Raw genomic sequence first — 21,718 nt, forward strand, 5'->3', positions numbered from 1 at the left:
CCAAAAAAACGTCAACGATTGACACATTTTATTTTGCCACGGATCAGTATGGATCTATTGTATATGTTAAGTGTTCATTTTGGCACATGATTTTCTCTCCAAGTCTTTTGACAATTTTTAGTTTTTTGTTAAATTTAGTCAACTAAATACATTTTTCATTTTTTCATGTATTTTTGATTGCAAGATTTTTGGCTCTGCATCAGTTGCAATCTTTGATGTTTAGTTACTGTGGCTACGATGTTCTTCTCTTCTGTTTTAGGAGAAAAGACACCGTTCACTGTCGTATTAATCACTTTCCTGAGTAAAAATCCAGTTATTACATGATATTCTGTTTAGTTAGGACCCAACCTAAAAGTATCATGCAAGTAAAGCAACGTCACCAAATATACTGAGCCTTTCGGTGGCAAATAAAAGCGCTTTTGGTGGACTAAACTGACGCGGAACGTTTGCCCCATAGGGTTACATTGCAGTCCGGTTTGTGACTGCCGGTTACAGCGGTCACTCTTAATACTGGGCCATTTTCAAAGATTGTTGTTCCTATCAGTCCAGAAAATATCAGTCCAGGTTGGAAAAAAAAAACGGTACTTACCCTTTTAACAAGCTTGGATGGTAAAGATGAGGCATAGAGGCAAGCCAGGGAGAGCACGTAAAGGCCAGAGAGGAAAGTCATTTTTGGGAGAGAGGTTTTTCAGTTCTATTGGAAGGGTTTACAAATTTAAGCATGCATATGACATGCTAAATGCAGCCTGAGTAAATAACGCTCTTTCCATTTTCCATTTCTCGTTATTTTAATCCCATGGAAAGTTTCCACCTTGAATATTCTCTGAATTTTGCAACCCCAATAGATGTTAGCCAGACGTGTATTATTGCAGCTTCCTGTGCTCTCCACAGAGCAGCTGTTGATTCAGAAACTGGATACACTCACCTGTTCAGTGAAGTACTGTTCACTGTCTGGGTTCAGCCCGAAAGGAGCAGCCCATAGATGGGACAACATAAACATATAAAATATACCTTTTTAGCTAACATCTCGAGAAAGACTGATTCTGCACTCATCTCTACAACAATGCAGTTAAACTTAAACTTCGATCAACACTAACATGATATTAAAAACAAACTTCGATTGTCTGTACACTGGTCTATTAGTGCTCGTGGTTTGTTGAGACATTCTGTTGCCCCTTTGTTATTTTTCTTCCAATAACCACCAATGTTGACTACTACAAAAGCCAGAGAAACAGTAATGATCTAATTCGTCAATTTATGTCTCTCTCATTATCGTTTTGTCTTTAGCTGACACTAATTTAATTTCAATTTACATATTTAATTAACATAATTACATACAGTCTAAAATTAGCCAAACTATTATTCAAATCACAAAAGAGTAAAATTTATTTAAAAAAAAGACTGATTCCCCATTCTGGTTCTGATTTTGGTCCGTCGACCGCCACGCGCCATACCACACTGGGAGCGTCTCAGAAGAGCGTCTTGCCTGCCTGACTTGCAGATTATAACGTCTCAACAAGTACTTTACAGAACAATCCCGTGTTTATTAAGATAGTATCTACTTCCACTCCAAGCTCCGTTTCTGGTGTTGTCCTGATAAAAAGACCTGTGATGTCATATTATGTTTTTCCACCTCCAAGATGAATCTCTTGTTGTCCCTGGTGTTGTAGAGGAGACAAACGATATTGGGGGGTGTCTTTTGGTAAATTGATTGAATACCCTCGCTGTTTCACTTCCTGCTCGGCTGTCCGAACAGCCTGCGTTTTGCGCATATCTTTAGCGGCGCGGGGAGAGAGGTGCTTCACAATCACTTCTGGGACGCGCTGTGGTGCGGGTGGTGGAAGATCAAGCATTGACTTGAATGGGAGGGATTGCTCGTGGGGGTCGCCGTGCCTCTGGAACGCAGCGCAGACACGCCAGGTGGAATTAGGGGTTAGACTGCCCAGTAGGGTTGGACCTGAATATTTGACTATTCAGAAATCAGTGTTTCCTTTTTAGGATTTTTTTTTTTTAGCAGTGTGGGCCGGTCTATCAGAACAACAAACCACCTCTCCCGACCCGACGTTGAGGTTGTGCGCTAGTTTGAGTTGTAGTTCCATATTGGCGGAGGAGAAAGATGCGAGCGAAGCCATTCGGTCCGTTGTGGCAACGCTGCGAATATCCAAAAGTTAAAGCCCGAGCAAGAGCAGTCTTTGTTGAATTTTGTTGGTGGTCATGATGTTGTGGCCCTCCTCCCCTTCGGGGTTTGGGAAAAGTTAGATTTTCTCGCTTGCTCGCTCGCTCAGTCAGTGATGAAGGAGTTGGCTAAGGCAAACGCTTGTAATGCTAAGGCGACGTTGTGACCAAACGTTAGCGATTGGTTATGGCAGATCCAGAGTGGCTCTGAGCAGATCCAATAGTTTTAAACTTCAACGGAGTACCCGCCTTCAAGAAAGTTAACACTTGTCAATGGAAAGTGGCCAGACTCTCTGTACAAATAAAATGTACCAGAGTCTGGTAGGACCAGGCTAAGATTTTCAGTTGTGATTGGTTTGAATAGTTGCTATTGATTTAGTACTGAGGCTTTGAAGCACAAAAAAATAGTATTTGGGACAGCCCTACTGCCCAGACACTAAAATCCAACTGAAATGAATGAATTCATGTGTCCACCTTTTAGCACGCCTTAGAATTATTTTGACGGAATACCAGAATATAATTTTTACTTTTGGCACTTAATGATATTGAGGTTCAATACGAAGCCCTGAAATAACCTAATATATAGGAAGCTATACGGTGGTCAGTCTCATTTCCCATGAAACCTCCGTTTAACTCGACTATAATTTTGTTTGCATAGGTTTTTAACTCTTCAAACTGCACCCTGCTGCCACACACTTTCACAGAATGAGGAAACGTTCATTTTTCAAGTTTCGTGTACTCATTCATTGTGAGTATTGATGCATGCATCTGCTCTTACAGTAACGCAAGACCAGATTGTTGATGTTTAAACAAGCATAATTTCTGCTGTCCACTACAGTTCAATATCCACCCTTTATTAGTGAAACCTTTTACTGTCACCAACCACAAACCGCTCTGTCAGCAAAAAAAAAAACTGTTAAAGAATAGACTGGATATAAACGTAAAAAGTATAAAGTACTGTGCTTACAAATTTGAAGCACTTGAGTCCTATTTTCTGATGTTACTTTCTACTTTTACTCCACTACATTTCAAAAAGAAATGTTGTACTTTTTACTCTACTACATTCATCTGACTCCTTTAGTTACTAGTTACTTTGCACACACAATACATTGTTTATAAAATACAATGTTTTATTATAAATTGCGCTACCCAACAATATACAATATACTTTCTTTTTGACAGAACTGTTTGATGGTTTCCAGTATCTAATGTATAAGGATATTTCTGCATTGAGTACTTTTATGTTACAGTTTCACTCCCTTCCTTACTTTCTCTTTGAGCGTACTCCATATCACTCCCTCTCTCTGAGTCAACAACAAAAGCAGATTCTCAGTTTCCTTCCCTCCCTCCCTCCCTCCTAAAGCTCTCATGATCAGACATGACAGGTTGACAGGACTGGCAGGTATCACTGGATCTCTAAGCAGTCCTGAAATAAACTTGCATTGCATTTGAATTGAATAAAAAAAAAAAAAAAAATGTTTTCAAACTGTTTTTAAATCTTTAAACTTTTATTTTGATAAAACACAAGTATTGGAGTATTGCATTCTTTCTATTCTGTTCATCAGACTGAAATAATTTCTCTCAATTGAATAAAGGCTGTTTCTGACAGGATGGGTTGGCATAGTATGACTGACTGTACACCCCACCTTACAGATCAGCCTATGAAAGTTGTTAAATGTCTTCTGTGGTTCTGGGTGTTAGGTTTTTCTTCTATGGGGCTTAAGATTTTACATTTATAAAAGGAAAAAGCAGGGTTGCAAGTGTCTAATGAAAATATGACATTGAGTTGCATTAATGGAAACGTTGGATCCAGTGTTTTTGGAACTTGATCCATAATGGGGACTAATGGGGTTTTTCCAATCCATAGTAGGGGAGATTGACGCTCCGGGCACAGCCATGAACAACCAGGGACAGTCAAGCCGTGCTTATACAGTGCAAGTATATTATTACTAAAATAATATTTGATATTATATTACCATTTCCCATACATAGGCTTTACCAAGTAGATTGAGAACCGTCCAGGTAGATTACATCTAAATTACATTTTTCCCAGTTAACAGTGGATTTTATAAAGTGCACACAGACAGGTGGCTTCCAGCCCCTCCCCCTTTTTGTTTGGAGGAACTTGACCGTGCAGCTCTAAAAGTAAGGACCAGGATTGTTTATTGAATTCTATACTGGACTGGTAACCAGTGAAGTGCTGCTAAAACAGGCGTGATGTGTGCTCTTTTGTTAATGTGCTGCCTTATGTGAGGGATTTGACTTTACGAGCGATAATTAGTGTTTCTGTTTTATCTGAGTTCATAAACAAAAAGTTTTCACATAACCACTGTTTGATACTAGTCACACAGTTGATTAAAGAAGACAGTTTACAGAGCTCAGGATCCTTAAACGAGCAGTACAATTGGATATCATCCGCATACAGAAAGTAAGATGGATGATTCAATTAACCAATTATCTGTGTTAGAGGAAATATGTAGAAGAAGAACAGACTAGGTCCCGAGACAAAACCCTGAGGTACCCCACATATCAACTCTCCAGTTTTAGACATTATGTGATTCACATAAACACTGAAACGTCTATCAGAAAGGTTTGAAACCATTTTAAAACTGATCCAGACATCCCAACCAGATCAAGTCTATTTATCATAATGTTATGATCAGTTGTGTCAAACGCAGAGGAAAGGTCCAATAGGACCAAAACTGTATAGTCATTAGAGTCAGCTGACACATCACTAGAAAACTTAAGTAGTGCAGTTTACGTAGAATGCTTTTTACGGAAACCAGACTAGACTTTGTCAAACAACTCTCTAGGAAAAGAGTGAGTTGCTCTGCTATAACTTTATAAAGTTTAGATATTGGTCTGTAGTTCTTAGGTTGTAGTGGATCCAAGCAGGTTTTTTAAGTATAGGCTTAACGACATGTTTAAAAAAAAAAAGAAAAAAAGAAAATTAAAAAAAAAACTAGGAACGACACCAGTTAAAAGTGAAGTATTAAGCATCTCAACAATACAGGGGCCAATGGAGTCAAAAGCTTTGACAAATGGCACAGTATGGACAACATCCATAGGACAAGGTGAGGGTTTCAAAGTATGTAGCAGAGAGGTGATATCAAGTAATATCATAGGTTTGAAAGTGGACCAAGAATGAGCGGGAGACAAGTCACAGGCCGAATTCTGAGAAAGTGATGGTGAGATCTCTGATCTTATTTACAAAGACGTGGAGGAATTCATTTCAATGAGCTTTAGATGACACAGTAGCCTGAGGGCCAAAGGAGACACTAATGCATTAATGGTGTCAAATGATGACGCCTGCTGGGCCATGAGGATGGTAAATTAACACACTGTAAAAAGTGTTAAAAGAACCTACTTTGAGCATCTGTGATTCAAAAGAAGAAAAACGTTCAGAGTTTATGGCCCTACATAGGAATCTGTCACGATGCACAACAGCAAGCCCACCACCACCGCCGCGTGCCATTCGTGGCGTCCCGGTAGCCTACAGGACAGAGCTCATTTAAGTGAACAAACTTATTATCCCGTTGCAACGTTTCTGTAAGGAACATAAAATCCATATTTTCACTGTTAAAAAGCATGATAAGAATAAACGTTTTGTTAGAAATGGAACGAGCATTGAGCAGGGCAAACTGCAGTGATGAACAGCTGATTGTGACAAAACTGAACGCAAACAGCTGACGTGGCCACGCAATCTCAAGCTGGAGCGAGCGGTCAGCCGGTGGTCAGGCAGCACAGCAACCATCGGTAGCGGAAAGTCCTTGTTCCCATCAACACATCGCTGGGACAGAGATACCCATCCAACAGGCAGAAACATCCACGGGCACTGCAGCTGGGGAGTAATTCACCTGCATCCTGGAAGGAAACGCCCGCAACCACCGGGACCGTTCTCCTCCGTAAGACCAGAGCTCCCTCGTCCAGGAAGATCGCCTCATCTTGACCTGAGCGCCAGCTCTGTAACCCCTTCTGCTCGATCTCGTCTTTGGATTACCAGGGCCCCTGGACGTAAACAGGACCTGGTACTCAGGTGAAGAGGGAGGACACACAAGAAGCTAATCGTAGCTAATTTAGCCTTCAGTTCTCCCGCTTTGTGCCTGAATCCATTTACTGAGCCCGAATAAACCTCGAGATTTAATTACGTTAGCTGTAAAAGTTTTAAAATACAGCTCAGTTGTTTAAATGACAGAAATCTTCAGATGAGATCTTAATGAACATGTATAGTAACCTACAAAACAGTGTGTTTACAATCTCCAAAAAATTGATTAAAACACCAAAAAATAACTTTAGATAGCCTTAGTCTTCTATAATTTAACAGGAATAAGGAGGAGACAGTGTTGATTTTTAATAACATGTTACTGTCTGTATCGATCATAGTATTAAGGTTAAGGTACATATAATTTTGGGCTCTGGGCAATCAGGTGTTTTATCTGCTAAACCAGAACGTTTGACAAACCAACCAGACTTAATTGACAAAGCACATCATGGCTACACTTCATCTGTATCTTTATCATCTTTCAGTCTGATAAAATGTCCTAAGGGTATAACTGTTTGATGGCAATAGTCAATTTGATGTTAATTTAAGGAAAAATACAATGTTTTTTGATAATAAAGAGGTGTGGTTTACTTCATATTCTATTTGTATTTGTGTTATTACATCATATCTGGGTCACATTACAGTGATATAACCCAAATATGTATCCTTGGGTTCATTCAAGACTTGTTTCTGTTTGAAAAAGTAACGAATGAATAAATATGTTTCCATTTGATGAAAAGACTGTGACAAATAATTGTACAGCAACATATGGAATCGTTACAGCTTTAAGTGCAAGTGTTTTTTGCCACTGCACGACACAGCAAGGTTGAGGTGCGCTAGTCAAAAAAAACACAGTAAGAGTGTGCAGCTCTTCAGATCACTGTGGAAAGTCTTCCCTGCACTATTTAGAGCTGATCTACTGTCCAAATGGCACAGAATATGTCCATATCTGGTTGGTTGGCCCTGTTTTTTTTTTTATTGGAAGACAAAAAAAGCTCTGCTAACTTGGCAAGTCCAGCACAGAGTTAAGCCGCTGAGGATCCGGCTAAGGGGAGGAGACCAGCACGTGTTGGCCAGGGTCTGCTCAAGCAGGACCACAGCAGCGCTGCCCAATAAATGGCTAAACACGTCATCATGGCTTGGCATAGCACTGGGCAGACGGCTTAAGCCCCTTGACCCTTTAAAAACCATGTAATACTTAGAATATCCCGGCTTGTGCTGCTTTTTTGTGTCTTTCTTTTTCTTACATCTGACTCTTGTAGGACCCCCAACTTAATGAAATCAGCTAAATTGCTGGAGTACCTCAATATAAGCAGTGTGGCAAACTCTGAAAAAATCGATACAGCATAGTGGAAAAGATATTGAAGTTGGAAAAAAGCTAACAAATTGCAATATATTGCAGAACATTGCAATATGTTTAAAATTGCAATAATGTATTGTGATGATATTGTATTGTGAGTCTTCTGCTGATTCCAGCCTTGCTTGATTCTATCTGTGATAATATGAAAAGCAAAGTTGGTCCATTGCTTTGTACATTGTGATCTGTGCTCTGTATGACTAGTCAATCTGTTGTGAATTAAAGCTTGACCAGTGTATCAGACTAGTATTAGCTTATTATCATATCTGTATCAGCGTATTTGTTGGTCCGCATGCTGGTTTGCGGTCTTTAAGAAAACAGTGTCGCCATTACAGTGTGTCCACCAGAGAACACAAAGTTTTATGCTCACTACATGTTTTGGCCACAGATGTTCAAGGGCAGTTGTTCTACATCACTTCATGGCAAACTGTGGGAATGGGACTACGCTACGTTCAGCTTTTATAAATCTGAATGCGTAGGAATATGTCTGACTTTAGTTTATGTCGTAGATAGTCCTCTTTAATTAACTGTACAGCACAAGGAGAAGCTTTAGCCTCAATAGCTAATTTCCAGCTGTAGTCCCCAGCCAGCTGACAATAGGCATCCTAAAATACAATAGTTAACGTATTAAAATGGGTTACATTACATCTGTAATAGCAGGCCTAAGCAAAAAGGGTTAAAACAAACAAAGAAGTGGCACACAAACAAACAAGCACAGGTAATGGCAATGGCATTAAAACAGTCCATGCAGTAAAGACATTACGAAGGAGACGAGATAAAGGAGAAGAGTCTCAGGGGCCACATTGAAAGCACATTCAAGACCTAACCGAGGCAGGCAGTAGAGATGGAGCGAAGGCAACAATGACTGTCACATCAAACACACATCACAGACACAAACGATGTGTGCAGTCAGAGATATTGAACAGCCATGTTTTAAGTTGTGTTGTAAAGGTGGAGTATGTATGTATGCATATCATTGCTAGTAGTGGACAGTGAATTCCAGTCTTGTAATGCTGTAACAGAAAATGATAATTGGCCAAATGTGCTTTTCCTGGATGGAATTAGAAGGTCACTGTGTGCGGTGCTTCTAGTGATCTGACTGCTGTTGAGATATGAAATTTAGTTTTTTTTTTTTTTTTTAATGCATCTGGCCCCTGGAGTGGGTTAGCCATATAGCATAGCTTAGCACATGATTAGCCCCTTTTACATGTGAGCCTGCCTCAATGTACAAGAAATTAAACCTAAAGTTAGCATGCTAATCTGCTTCTCTCACTTTATGACACAGGTCTCTGGTTCCCATCAGGTTTTCCTGAATAATTCTGGGTAGTGCCCTACAATGGTAGTTATGGTACCATGATACAGTTTTTAGAGGTGTTACTATGACTACAGTTGAGTGACCATTGAGTGACAGCTGAGCTCCAGCGTTACCGTCCCCCAGTACACTCAACACCTGCTACTCCCCTTACCTTTACCAACTCTTGTGTGTACATTTGGAAGCTGTAATTTAATATCCAAAAGGGCTAGTTAGTTAATTATTGATGACACATATGCTAGTAATGGCATAAGTGGGCTCATTGGTGCTCAAACCGTTTTCAAACTGAGTCAGCTTGGCCCAATGTTTGCTGGTTTGATGGCCTTGGAAGCCCACTGTACACAAAATCAAAATCAGCTGCAGTTAAATGCGCTTTTGCATACCTCAGATTTTGACTGTTCAACAGTGATGCCTTATGCCTGACTTCCCTTAAAGTTATTAAAATGTTAAGTTTTTTTCACACAAATGTGTGTACAAACAATTTACTTGAGAGCACAAATGAGTAACTTAACCATGAGTATAATTTATTAATTTGTGAGTGGAATTTCCTCTTCTCTCCATGTCACCCCATAACGTCACTTGGGCCGACAGGAAATGTATAATCCTACGTAATACAATGCTTAGTATAAGTGAATACACCCATGCTAATATTGACTAAAAAGAGGAATACAATTTTTTATTTTAGAAATTGATTTTAATGCCTTAATTTAAAAAAAATGAGATAAAATCCAACCTTTAATGACACCAGTTTTCTTTGTGAATAAATAATGTATCGTAAATAAATAAATGTTAGCCTTAAAATACAGGGGGCATAAGTATACACACCCCTATGTTAAATTCCCATATTTTTATTTTTAAAGGCCAGTTATTTCATGGATCCAGGTTATTATGCATCCTAATAGCTGGTTTGATTTGCATTGAGAGATTATCTTATGGAAAGTACCCCATGCCGATCTCTAGGTATGGTGAAGAGTACGTGATGGTGGTGGGCTATTTTAATTCCAAAGGCCAAAGGAACTTTATCGGGAAGTTTTGCACCTCTCTGAAATTACACTGTACATCTTGTAAATTAATCACATTTATTCACAAGTTAAATACATTTCAATTAGGGTTGCAGAATTTGATTAAAAAGTCTACTTGCTCAATCATCAAGAAAATGCACTAAAATACTGACATTTTGAAATGTTTCTCAAGTTGAATGTACAAAGTTTAACAAGCAAAAAAAATGCAATAACAAAACATCCTTGTTTTTCAAACTTATTTCACAAAATGAGATAACCCATAAATCCGAGATAGTGATATCTAGGATGTTCCAAAAGTAGGAATTTTGTTGAGAAAAGTTCCCTTTACCTGACATTCCCTAAACAAGGAGCACTGTTTGTGTACACTGTGGAACGGAACACAGCTATAGTCTGGTATTATACTGCCAGAAAAATGAGAGCCCTGCTTTGACACCACTAACAGTCCATGTCTCTCTTCCCCAGCCTGTGGAAGCTCCCTCCCTGAGCGATGGCCTCACCAGTCTCAGTCTACAACTCCAACGCCCTGGACACACACATCTCCAGTGTGAGTGGACTCATGTGTGTCTTTTTGCTGTGTGTCTGTCTGCTGCATCTGCAGTGGGGCAGTGCACCTGCGCCAGCTAGGTGGTAGGAGTGTAAATCACACGTTTTATCACGTTACAATATCATATCAAGTCTTTGGACCACAAAACATTATTTACTGATATCACAAAGTCTGCAACGCTACGATTTTGATTCGTTTCAGGGGCCTGCGACCGAGAAGAGAAGATACATAGGCCCATTTGACATAATCAGTTACATTTATATATATTTACAACTTCATAACAAAACTCTTCCAGACATTTCAATTAAAAAAACTACCCTTTTTTAATGAAAAGAAATAAATATAAAGTGGGAATTTCAAAATAAAGGCACATCTCAAAGATGACAATATGCGTTAAATTTTTACTTTATATCTCTATTATAGGATTGTTGAGGATTGAATCGATCCAGATTGATGTATCGGTACACACCATCTGGTTAATGTTGAAACATACATGTGTGATGTTTGAGGACGTTTTCTTGTAAAATCACTCCAACCACTGCCTACGTGCAGGTTGCACTGGCAGTTTGTAGTTGCACTGGCACTACATGTTAAAGAAGCTTGCACAGTTGACTTTTTTTAAATCCAGATTTAAAACCCACCTCTACTCATTATACCACAGCCAACCTTTCTGCGTCCTTCAGCAACCAACGTTTTTCCACTTATTCTCTTATGTTGCTGGTTTTTTATTGTTTACTATTACTGCTTTAACGCTGTTCAGTTGTTTTGTTGCTGTCTGTTACTTTGGTGTTCCTTTACTTGCGAAGTGAACCGAGACCGTGTTTAATGGAGCTACAGAATTTAGAAGCCAGTGAGGGATCAGATCCTGAGGGTCCGCATTGCAGAAAAATGCAGAGCTTTTCAATTTGGACATATGTCATCCACGATGTCTCAAACCAAATGTACAGTATGTGACACAGGTTTGTGTCACATAAAGAAAATGACTGCAATAGATTAGTCCCACTTTGAAACTTCCAAAAATGGACTCAGCCATTAAAAGAATTATTTTATTTATGTTACGTTTGTGTAGATAAAGTGGTCAGTCAGAGGGTTTCCCCAATTTTCATTAACCAGCTGGATGGAAAAGTTTCCAACTCACTGTTTGCAACAAGGTGGTTTTCTGGCTGGGCGCCTGGGTAGCTCACCTGATAGAGCGAGCGACCATAGAACGAGGCTTAGTCCTTGATGCAGCGGCCCCAGGTTCAACTCCAACCAGCGGCCCTTTGCTGCATGTCATTCCCCCTCTCGCTCCCCTTTCAAATCTAAGCTGTCCTGTGGGAAATAAAGGCCTAAAATGCCCCAAAAAAATCTTTAAAAAAAAGAATTTTAAATTGTATCCTTCACACACACACACACACACACACACACACACCTTGAAGTTGATGATAAACTGTCATTGATAAAAAATACAATAAATCTAAAAACGTTTTTACTTTGTGGTCCTCGTTAATTAAAATGGAACGAATAAAGACTCTATTGAACGCCGTGTGTGCACTGAATGGAACTGTACAGAATAATAATAGACTCATCAAAATGCCAATAGTATGGCTCTGAAAGGAAAAGAAAAAAATGCTTCATAAACTAAAATTCCAAATAAGGATAAATGGCAGCAGTGTGGAATTTAGTTGCTAAGCTCTTCAAATCCCCCGTGTCCCAGCTTGTCAGTTCAACATCTTAAAAAGGAAAGGTGCTGTGTTTATGATGTCTCATCTCACTGGCCACACTAAAACTGGCAAAAGCAAACTCACTCTTTCTCTCCCGTTTCCCCTTTTGTGGTTATTTCACTGAAAAATCAACAAGCACTAAATTATGGATGAAATTGACACTATTTTATATAGCCTTTACCAGTCCTTTTTAAATAATTTATAATGCAAAAATCAATACACATACCCATAAATACGCAACATTGTAATAGTGAAAAAGGAAGGATAGGGCAGCTCTAAAGGACAGAAAAAAAAAGAACAAAATTGACAATGAAAAAAATGATAAAAAGACGGCATCACATAAACGCAAGTCTATTGAAGTGTGTTTTTAAGAAGTGATTTAAAAGAAGTCCAATAGATTTGTTTTTCATGTCTTGTTTGGTGTGTTTTGTTTGTAGACCTCCAGAGAGTCCCTGAAGATGGAGTTGTTAGCGGATGTGTCTCTGCTGCCAGGGGAGGAAAGAATTATCGGTGAGTAGCTCAGTCAGTCCCACTCGTCTGTCAGGGGAGCTGCTTGTGTAGCTGGGAGAACAGTGCTCCTGTACATCAGGATCTGGCGTCTGAATCCGTCTGAGGGTCTAGAAGGTCAACTTTATTTGTGTCCCCCAAAGTTTTGAATGAATCCCAGGATACATCTTTTGGTTATATTACGGTAATGTGACCCAGATAATGTAGTAACACAAGTACACTGCCTATGAAATAAAGCATGTCTCTTCGTTACCATAAAAAATTGTATTGTTAATACTGTCATAACACTTAGAACCTTAGCTAATGTTGGCAATTAATTGCGCTTAAAGAAATGGTGATTATGTAAAAAAAAAAAAAATCATTACAGGCCTAGTGGTGGGTGTATTTTTTCACTTTGGAGAGCGCGATGCTAGCTGTTGCCTCCTGCTTTCGGTCTTTATCCTAAACTAGGCTACCCACAGCCTGTCTCCAACTCTGTATTAACACTTAACATGAGAGTGATATCAATTTTTTATTTTCAACCAACTATCCGCAAGAAAACAAATGACCTAATTGGACTTATTTGCAGCGATTGTCACCATGTTCCTAGATCAGACTAATGAAGTGAGTACAATGCTGTTGTTACGGATCAGAATAGTGGCCAAAACGACTGTAGGACATCATTAAATGCTGATTCATTTGAGACATTTGGCTGCAAAATGTTTTTATTATAATGGAAAAATGTATGGTGCGGTCGTCTCTGATGATCTTTCTGTGGACAGTGTGGTTTGCTCACTCCGTCCAAGGCGCAGAAAAGTGCTCTACTGAGTACAGTTTGACACGCCAGATATGCTGTCATCAGTTATTCATCAGTTATTTATGACTCAGCCAGTCAATATTCTCTGATTCTGACCCCAACAGTGATTTGACATGTGATTTAGATGCCAGTTACTGAGCGAGTCTCATTAAACACTCGGAGTAGATGGTATTTATAGCCTACCTTTGCTGCACGGCTCTCTTCTTTTCTTTTTTTCTGCTTCCTCTTCTCTGCCTGTGTCCTTGTTTCTTCCATTACAGTACTCACTGCTCACCAACATATCATGGTGTTTGAACCAGAGTACCAATGGGGAAAAAATATAACCTCTCATCTCATGTCTGATGTTACAGAAGGTGTGTGAAGCAAATCCATAAACTGTGTTCCTATTCATCTGTTTTCAGATAAAGAAACCATGTACATCTGCCCATTCAATGGAGCTGTGAAAGGCAAAGTGTTGATCACCAACTACAGACTATACTTCAAGAGCTCAGATGCTGTAAGTCTCATTGTGGGTGTGGGTGTGGGGCCATTAACTGGTCTACCAGCAGTGAGGTTAAATAACCCATCTCTCTATGAGCTGCTTGTGGTGCATTACTGTTTTGGTCTGTTATTACAGACCTAAGCCCCATTCGGACATGATTAACATTACAGGGGGAGCTGAGGGATGCAGTGCTCACTGTTCTCCTCAGTAACTGAACCCATCGTTCCGGAAGGCATTTTAACCTTCGGGAAAGTACAGGATGTGGTCTGACAAAGCCAACAAGCCTCCCCACAGGGGCGTGGGAGAGTTGGAGGGGAGGCGCGAGGCAAAGATACGGCGCAAGAATCACACACCTCCGAGTTATAGCTCAAAGTCAAAACGCTGTGAAATGTGAAACACGTTTTGAAATCATTTAGTGTGACTTGCACTTCCCAATACATCATTTTATATGTCCATCAATCAACATCCAGACATTCTCTCAGAAATTTGAGCAAAAAGACGCTTTAGTGCTTGCCTGAGAATCCTACAATGTCACGCAGCATTCGTCATTAATTGCATGCCGTTTTGCAACACCGCAATCCAGTAGAGACCTAATTTATTGATTTGATATTTAAATATTGATCCAGCTGACTACGATGTGCTACCAGCGTGGTACGAGTACAAACATCTGTCTATTTAGCTGCTAAATGTTCCGCTATGTTCACCAGCTAGCCTCTAACTGTGTCTGCCTGCTGTTTGCTACTGAGCAGGTCCAGTAGTGCACGGTGGCTTCATCAGAGCCTTTTCTCTGAAACCAGCTGCCTGCTGCTCTTGGAAAAAGGCTGATAAGAGCGGTGAGACTGAACCAAAACAGTGAGCAGAAAACCACTACAAAGCTCTGCCTCCCTTCTTTTCTCAGCCTGTCTATCTCTCTCTCTACCTATATACATTAAAAACTAGTTTTAGCTGTGTATGTGTGAAGACAAAGTCAGGAACAAATGAAATACATCCTTAAAATAACATTTTATTTAGTTTTCAAGAATTCTAGGTGAATACATTCACAAGGGAATTTCACACACACACACACACACACACACACACACACACACACAGATGCAGGGTTTTAGATTCCCAGCGCAGTTGAATTGGAAGCGAGATCGCAAACTAGTTGCTTTAAATTCAGGAGCAGAGTCACTTGTGCAGATTAACAATGATAAATCACGTGCAGACATGCCACTGCACCACAGACATCTCATTTAAATGCTCAGTAGGGAGAAGATTTCATTTTTTGGAACAATTAAGTTCCTTAATGTCTGCAGGGGGAAAAAATCAATTGATTGTCTCTTCAAACATCGATCGACGACGCCATTCAGCCTGCTGCATAGCAATGAAATTGGTTATGAGTTAAACCTTGTGGCACTCGGATGAAAAAGCTGTGGATCTCATGTCTCTGGGTCTATCTAAGGTCACGTGTCGTGATGTAGAAGTTGTATATGTTGTCTCCTTTAAACATATGCAGAGGGACAGGAAGAGCATTTCTTTTGAATATTATAGTAGTATTTTATTCTGATAGTAGGGAGTACTTTATTGGTTGATTTAGTTGTTGGCATGTGTGCTTGTTTGCGTGTGTCATATTTGCATTTTGTGTGTAAGCTAGGGTAACAACCTGCTGACTCTCTGCTTGGCTGTAGGATGTGACGCTGGATGTTCCTCTGGGTGCCATCAGCCGGGTGGAGAAGATGGGCGGGGCGTCGAGCAGAGGAGAAAACTCCTATGGCTTGGATATCACCTGCAAGGTGTGTGTCTGTGTGTGTGTGTCTGTGTGTGTGTGTCTGTGTGTGTGTGTCTGTGTGTCTGTGTGTCTGTGTGCGCACACACCAGAGGCCTGTACTACGGAGCAAGATTTGGCGCTAATGACGTAACTTCAGGTTCAACCCCGGGGTTTTGTGTGTTACGACGGTGGATCACTTGTTACCTGGGTTAAATTGCCGTGGTAACTTATGCCGAACAAACACCTAACCTGGTCGGGAGCAGGTTATGTTGGAGATTGGAGATCAACGGTGTAAAAGCGCCGCCTACTGACCAATCAATACTCAATTGATAACGGCTTCACGGTTCTTAGAAGATCCGGTGGAGCTCGTGTGTGGGGAGAGAGAGGTGCGCTCATAAAGTTAAAACATTTAGAGATTGACAACCCCATTAACATGCCCTGACTGGTATCTTTATGAAAGATATACATTTTCAGCGGAGGGAATTATTTGTTGGCATCTTGAGCTGTGTGTTGCCAATAAAGACATATCAGTTTGATTTTAAAAAAAAAATAAAAAATGTATTTGCTCTCCCGATCGCTTCCCACTGCCAGGGTTGAAACTAAAATAACAGTCTAAAGCAACGACAATTTATGGAAAGCAAAAGTGTAATTCTGGTCAGATCTGGTGCCTGACTGATGGAGAAGTGATATTGATAAGCGTTGTGATTTACGCGTTTACAGCGTCGGCTTTTTTTGCCATCTTTCCTTCCTGTTTTAGGAAGCAGCGACTGTATTGCGTTTTGCCTGTAAAATCGTGTCTGTGTTCTTCATATTATGTAGAATTATAGTTCTTATGTGAACTACGCGGCTCTGGTAGATGTTTGCAATTGATCATACTAAGCAAACACCGCCTCTTCTACAACGTTGGATTGGGAACCACTGGGTCGTTGTGACACATCTTATGCGGACCGTGGTTGTTAGGTTAGGTGAAGCCGGGTAACTGAAATAAATCCAAGGCATGTTGATCTTGCTTCGTGGTACAGGCCTCCAGTGCCCTGTGGAGTTTTCAAAACAAATGTTTCAGTTCAGTTTACATTCAGCGTTGGTCACAAAAACTCATTGTTTGTGTATCACTGAACATCATGTACAACAAAACATGGCAACGCACATGGAGCGCACACCAATCCCTTGTGCTACAAGAGGTCAAATACTCCACAGGGTGCCTCTGAGTAATGACAGCTAGCAGTAGCGGCTGCTCAGCCAGGCATTACTGGGGGGGGGGATATCTGACTACTTTAGCAATGAGTTATTTTTAACAACTGGCAGTGCAATGCTGAATCTGTGGAATGCTCTTTTTAAGATTAGTGAGTTTTCATCGGATTATAAAGTCATCCAGAAATCATGCCAATCAGCGTCAGTGCTCACAGCACTCACCCGTCTGTGTGTGTCTGTGTGTGTCTGTGTGTCTGTGTCCCTCAGGACATGAGGAACCTGAGGTTTGCCTTGAAGCAGGAAGGTCACAGCAGACGAGATATCTTCGAGCTCCTCTTCAAATACGCCTTCCCCCTCTCGCACGGTCTGGTAAGGCAGCTTTTAACTTCTACTGCCATCTACTGACTATGAGAAGGCTGTTCTTGAAACTGGGTCAGCAAGAGAAATTATTTGAAAGATGATACTGATGTAGCCTTATTTTCTCAGATGGTTGATCCACATTAATTGGAAAAAGCACAAGTAACACTATGTACTGTATTTAGAGATCCCTTTAAATCCACCCAGTATTGGCAGACATTTTTCTGCTAAGAGGCATCCTCCATTTGTTGAAGTAGAAATGCAGCCCCCTCTTATGGCATGACACACAGCTACCGCCCACACTGTAGTTACATCTGCTTGGTTATTATTTGTGCATGCTAAAATATGTGTGAGAGCTAGTCTTACCATGACTACTGTCTTTGGTATGGGCCAGTGGAGAAGATGAAAAATCCTCACATTTATTTTGCCAACTACCTCCTGGGTATATTGGACAACAGCCACATTATAATGCTGGCACAGGCTGGTTATAGCTCCTGTGCCTCATACACTGTATCTCGCACAGTTATATCAGACATTCACTGTTCATTTCCTGTATAGATGGTGTTAGGTCACTGACAATTGGGTCACTTTTATCTGGCTATTTTTTTTTTTAAGTCAAAGCCACAAGCCTGTGGGCAAAAGAACAGAGCATGTCATTAAGAGCCACCCAATCACAGACCTTTAAATGTTTTATGCTCTGCTATTGGTAATTGGAAGCTAAATATTTTGATATGTAAAAAAAAAATAAAGCATGCTTCTGTAGTGTTTTATTTGTACTCAGGTGATGAATCATTAAATAGAAAAGCTATCATGTATTTTTTTCAAGTTCCAGCTATGTAACGACTGAAAGATGGATGAAAAAAATCAACAGATCAATTAATAATTAAAGCTGTGATAGGGACTTTATTTTTTGAGTTTTTGGCACAAATTCCATAATAATCTTTTAGCATATTGTAGCTAAAGCGGTCTTAGAGAAAACTAGACTGCTGCACCTGCTCTTTTTTTTCTGTTTTCAGGCTTTAAAAAAATCTAACCTTCGGCGTCTGGATACCTCACCTGGTAAAATGTGCGAGCCACGTACGAGGGCTCAGTCCTTTCTGCAATTCCGACCTGTGGCCCGTTTGCCTCGAGTCATTTCTCTTCTCTCTCCCATTTCACATCTCAAGCTGTCTAATAAAGGACAAAAAGTAATCTTTAACAAAAAACCTGTGAACGGAGACTTTGGCCAATCACAGGTCATTGCAGAGAGTGAGCATTCCTCTTGGCTGTACTCCAAATGCAGATTTGCGTGCCTTCGGTGAAAGTTCTGTTTACTGTAGCCAAAGGCTCGGGGCCGCAGCTACTTCAAAGCTAAACTGTTAGGTTAGAGACTTTATTGTCCTCCAAGTATATAGTGCAAAGAGGAACGAAATTGTTATATTTAGTCCAGTTTATTATCCAGGGAGAGGACATTTGTTATGAAAACTGTTGGGAGAGCTGGTCTGCTAAGTTTGGCCGTTAACCAAGCAGTACAGGCTCGCTCGCTGTGTTTACATTTCCTCTCACCCAGCCTCCAGCATCTCCTCGTCTGGATGGCAGCAGCCGGCTACAGGGACCAGAGGCCGAAGCCGCAGCGCTGCCTACTGCTGCCATCCCAGTGAGGAGACATTAATGTGGCAGACCATCTGGTAGTTTTGCCTTCTGCTAACCGTAGCTCATGGCTGCGGCTAATTCAAGTTAATTTTTTATGTAGCTAACTAGAGCCTTGAATCCCAGTAAGTCATCTCAAAGGGCTTTCCAAAGAAACAGGAAAGCATTCTCATGGAAATGCTCTATATAAAACAGCATTGGGATGAAATGAATAGTACTCGTTAGGACAGTGATAATATGCTTTTGTCCCACTTTGATTCTTTCAGGATACATAGGTACCGATGTGATTTGATTTGTGTTGCGATTTTCATTTATTGCGATTCTAAAAGTATTGCGATTTTCTTCTGTTTCTGTTTGTCTGTTGTGGAACGGGAAAAGAACACAATTACAGTAGGGAACTTGCTTCTTGATCCAGCTTCTCTTCAGAATCTGACAAAAAGATGACTTGTGGTTAGTTCAGGTCACTGTTTGTCTCTCTCAGGATCACTGTGCTGCTGCTGTAATATTATTGTAATGTGTCTCTCTCCACTCCATCCAGCCACTGTTTGCATACGTGACTCAGGAGAAGTACGCGGAGAACGGCTGGGACATCTACAAACCCGTAGAGGAGTTCAGACGCCAGGTAAGCAGGTAGAGAAGTGCTGCATCAGGAAACTAGGAGTTTTTTGGGAGTTTTTTTGTGTTTGTAGTTTTGTTTTATACAAATGTTTTGTCCCAGTTAGACAATTTATGGGTTACACGGTTGTGTTGTGACTGCTGTAATATGTTTTTAGTTTTTTCTTTATTTTGTGTAAAGTAGAGCATATTGCGTGTGGACATTGGACAGGAAGCTGTGGATGAAATTACTTTTGTGTTGGTGTCATGTAATTCCGTGCGGGACGTGCCTCTTAGTTGCATGATACTATAATAAAATATATCATATATACCAATGAAATATAAAAGATGAAATAAAGAAACATAAGGTGGCACTCTTAACACATACAAGGTTATTGCACTAATGAATAAAATGAATTACTTAAAATACTAAATTCTGTCATTGCTACCACTGTACGTCATTGTGTAGTGTAGGCGTGAAAACGCAACTAGAAGTGGAAAACGTAGAAAGTAAATAATCCTACAAGAAGAACATTCTGGTGTTTGAGTGACTAACAGATGGTGATCCTTGTCTTTTGCAGGGCTTACCAAATAACAAGTGGCGTATCACATTCATCAATAAGAACTATGAGCTGTGTGACACCTACCCCACTGTGTTGGCCGTACCCTTTAAAAGTAAAGAGGATGACCTGAGGAGAGTGGCTGCCTTCAGGTCCAGAGGACGCATACCGGTGAGCACAAGATTGATCTCTGTAAAACAGAACCATGTTATGCATACACTAGCATTTACATAAAGCTATGTGGCATGACGGACAAATACGATATTCAGGCTTTGGATACAAAGACAGTACTTGTTAGTAGGATAGTAGATTTTGTACAACAACACCGGCATTATCCTTTAAATGGGATGTATTGGATGGTATACTATAGCACAGAAATATTCAAATGCTAAAACGGCAGCCAGCATAGGGCAGAAATAAAACTGAGAAGTCAAACTTTTGGTGGCAGTTTGGTTTGTTGCCTTGGAAACAGTGTTTGATTACTGAACTGCCCTGTAACGGCTTTCATTTCTTCTAATCATTGTAGACTCACCATCCAAGGTAAACTCATCAAAGTAATACTTTGGTCAACCGTGTGTCTATGTTCTCATGCATACATTGAAGAGAGTTCTTATTTTCAGCCTGCAAACAAATCCCTTCTCCTTATCCCCAGCCAAGGACTAACCTTAACTGACAAAGTATTTGATTGTTTGTTCAGCCTGAGGGGACATGGGCCCTCAGTTCAGGTTAAGTGTTTTGTTTCATTACCTCTAGGGCTGAAAAGATTAACCCATTAAATGTCAACTATTATATTCATTGGCAACTATTTATCAGTTTGAGTCATTTTTTCAATAGGAAATTAGCTTCTTAAATGTGAATAGTTTATAGTTTCTTCACTTCTCTGTGACAGTAAACTGAAATAAACTTTGAGGTGTGGACAAAACAAGACAATTGAGGATGTCATCTTGACATTCTGTGGACCAAAAAACTAATCAATTAATCGAGGATATAAATGACGGATTAGTTTACAATGAAAATAATTGTTACTTTCGTCCCTTGTGACTTCTATACAACCTCTTTGATCAAACACCACTTAAAAAAAAACAAAAAACGGCTGAATCGGTGCCAATTGTCTTGACCGGGCCCACAGAGTTAAAACAGTTGGGTTTCCCTACCGTTCAGTCAGAACTGAAGAAGTCTGAGAGACAAAACCAAGGCCAGTTGCTTTTGAACTGAACCTTCCTTGGATGCTATGGCTGGAATGACTGAGAACCTTTACGGACGTTTTCCCCAGGTTTAAATCAAAGAGATTTTCATTTAAATGTTCCAGTATCAATCAATAAAATCCAGAATCGATGCTTGACGAGTATTGTATGGAACTCAAAGACCTAAGAAACCCACTGGTACCAATTACGTAATGCTAGCTTGTCTGGAAGGGGGTTAAAAAACACTCCAAAGTTAAGCTGCATTTTGGTGAGGGGAAAAAAATTGGCGAGGCCATTTTCAAATATCAATTAAATATCAAATATATTAGTGAATTCACACTCAAAACTCCAGCTGTAGAGTCTGTAGAGCTGTGTTCATGTGAAATTAGGCCATGAATGTAACTAGGTCAATTCTTCATGTAAACATGAATACTCTTAATAATGCAGCAGGTTAGAAGGAACCTTGTACATTTGTAGAATCTTTTTCATATCAAAGCTAAATTGGTTTTGCAAC

At 40.1% G+C, this 21,718-nt stretch overlaps 1 protein-coding gene and 1 long non-coding RNA gene across 7 annotated transcripts in view; one reads left to right on the forward strand and one right to left on the reverse strand.

Moving 5' to 3' along the window:
- The window catches only part of LOC116707236 (uncharacterized), a 111,345-nt gene that overhangs the window by 2,132 nt on the left and 87,495 nt on the right, over window positions 1-21,718 (reverse strand). The gene's annotated exons all lie outside the window — the stretch shown is intronic.
- The window catches only part of mtm1 (myotubularin 1), a 35,395-nt gene that overhangs the window by 1,294 nt on the left and 12,383 nt on the right, over window positions 1-21,718 (forward strand). For 3 of the 6 annotated variants that reach the window (XR_004336416.1, XM_032544441.1, XM_032544442.1), the window contains exons 2-9: window positions 10,371-10,452; window positions 12,593-12,665; window positions 13,860-13,954; window positions 14,198-14,203; window positions 15,610-15,714; window positions 17,148-17,249; window positions 19,405-19,488; window positions 20,042-20,191. Coding sequence is in view for 5 of the 6 variants with exons in the window: in XM_032544441.1 (XP_032400332.1) it covers window positions 10,396-10,452; window positions 12,593-12,665; window positions 13,860-13,954; window positions 14,198-14,203; window positions 15,610-15,714; window positions 17,148-17,249; window positions 19,405-19,488; window positions 20,042-20,191 (672 nt within the window). In the remaining variant the exon portion in view is untranslated. The remainder of the gene's footprint in view (window positions 1-10,370; window positions 10,453-12,592; window positions 12,666-13,859; window positions 13,955-14,197; window positions 14,204-15,609; window positions 15,715-17,147; window positions 17,250-19,404; window positions 19,489-20,041; window positions 20,192-21,718) is intronic. The other 3 variants (XM_032544443.1, XM_032544444.1, XM_032544445.1) reach the window with 2 other exon arrangements.

Source organism: Etheostoma spectabile, chromosome 19, assembly GCF_008692095.1.
Source record: "Etheostoma spectabile isolate EspeVRDwgs_2016 chromosome 19, UIUC_Espe_1.0, whole genome shotgun sequence".
Taxonomy (NCBI): Eukaryota; Metazoa; Chordata; class Actinopteri; order Perciformes; family Percidae; genus Etheostoma; species Etheostoma spectabile.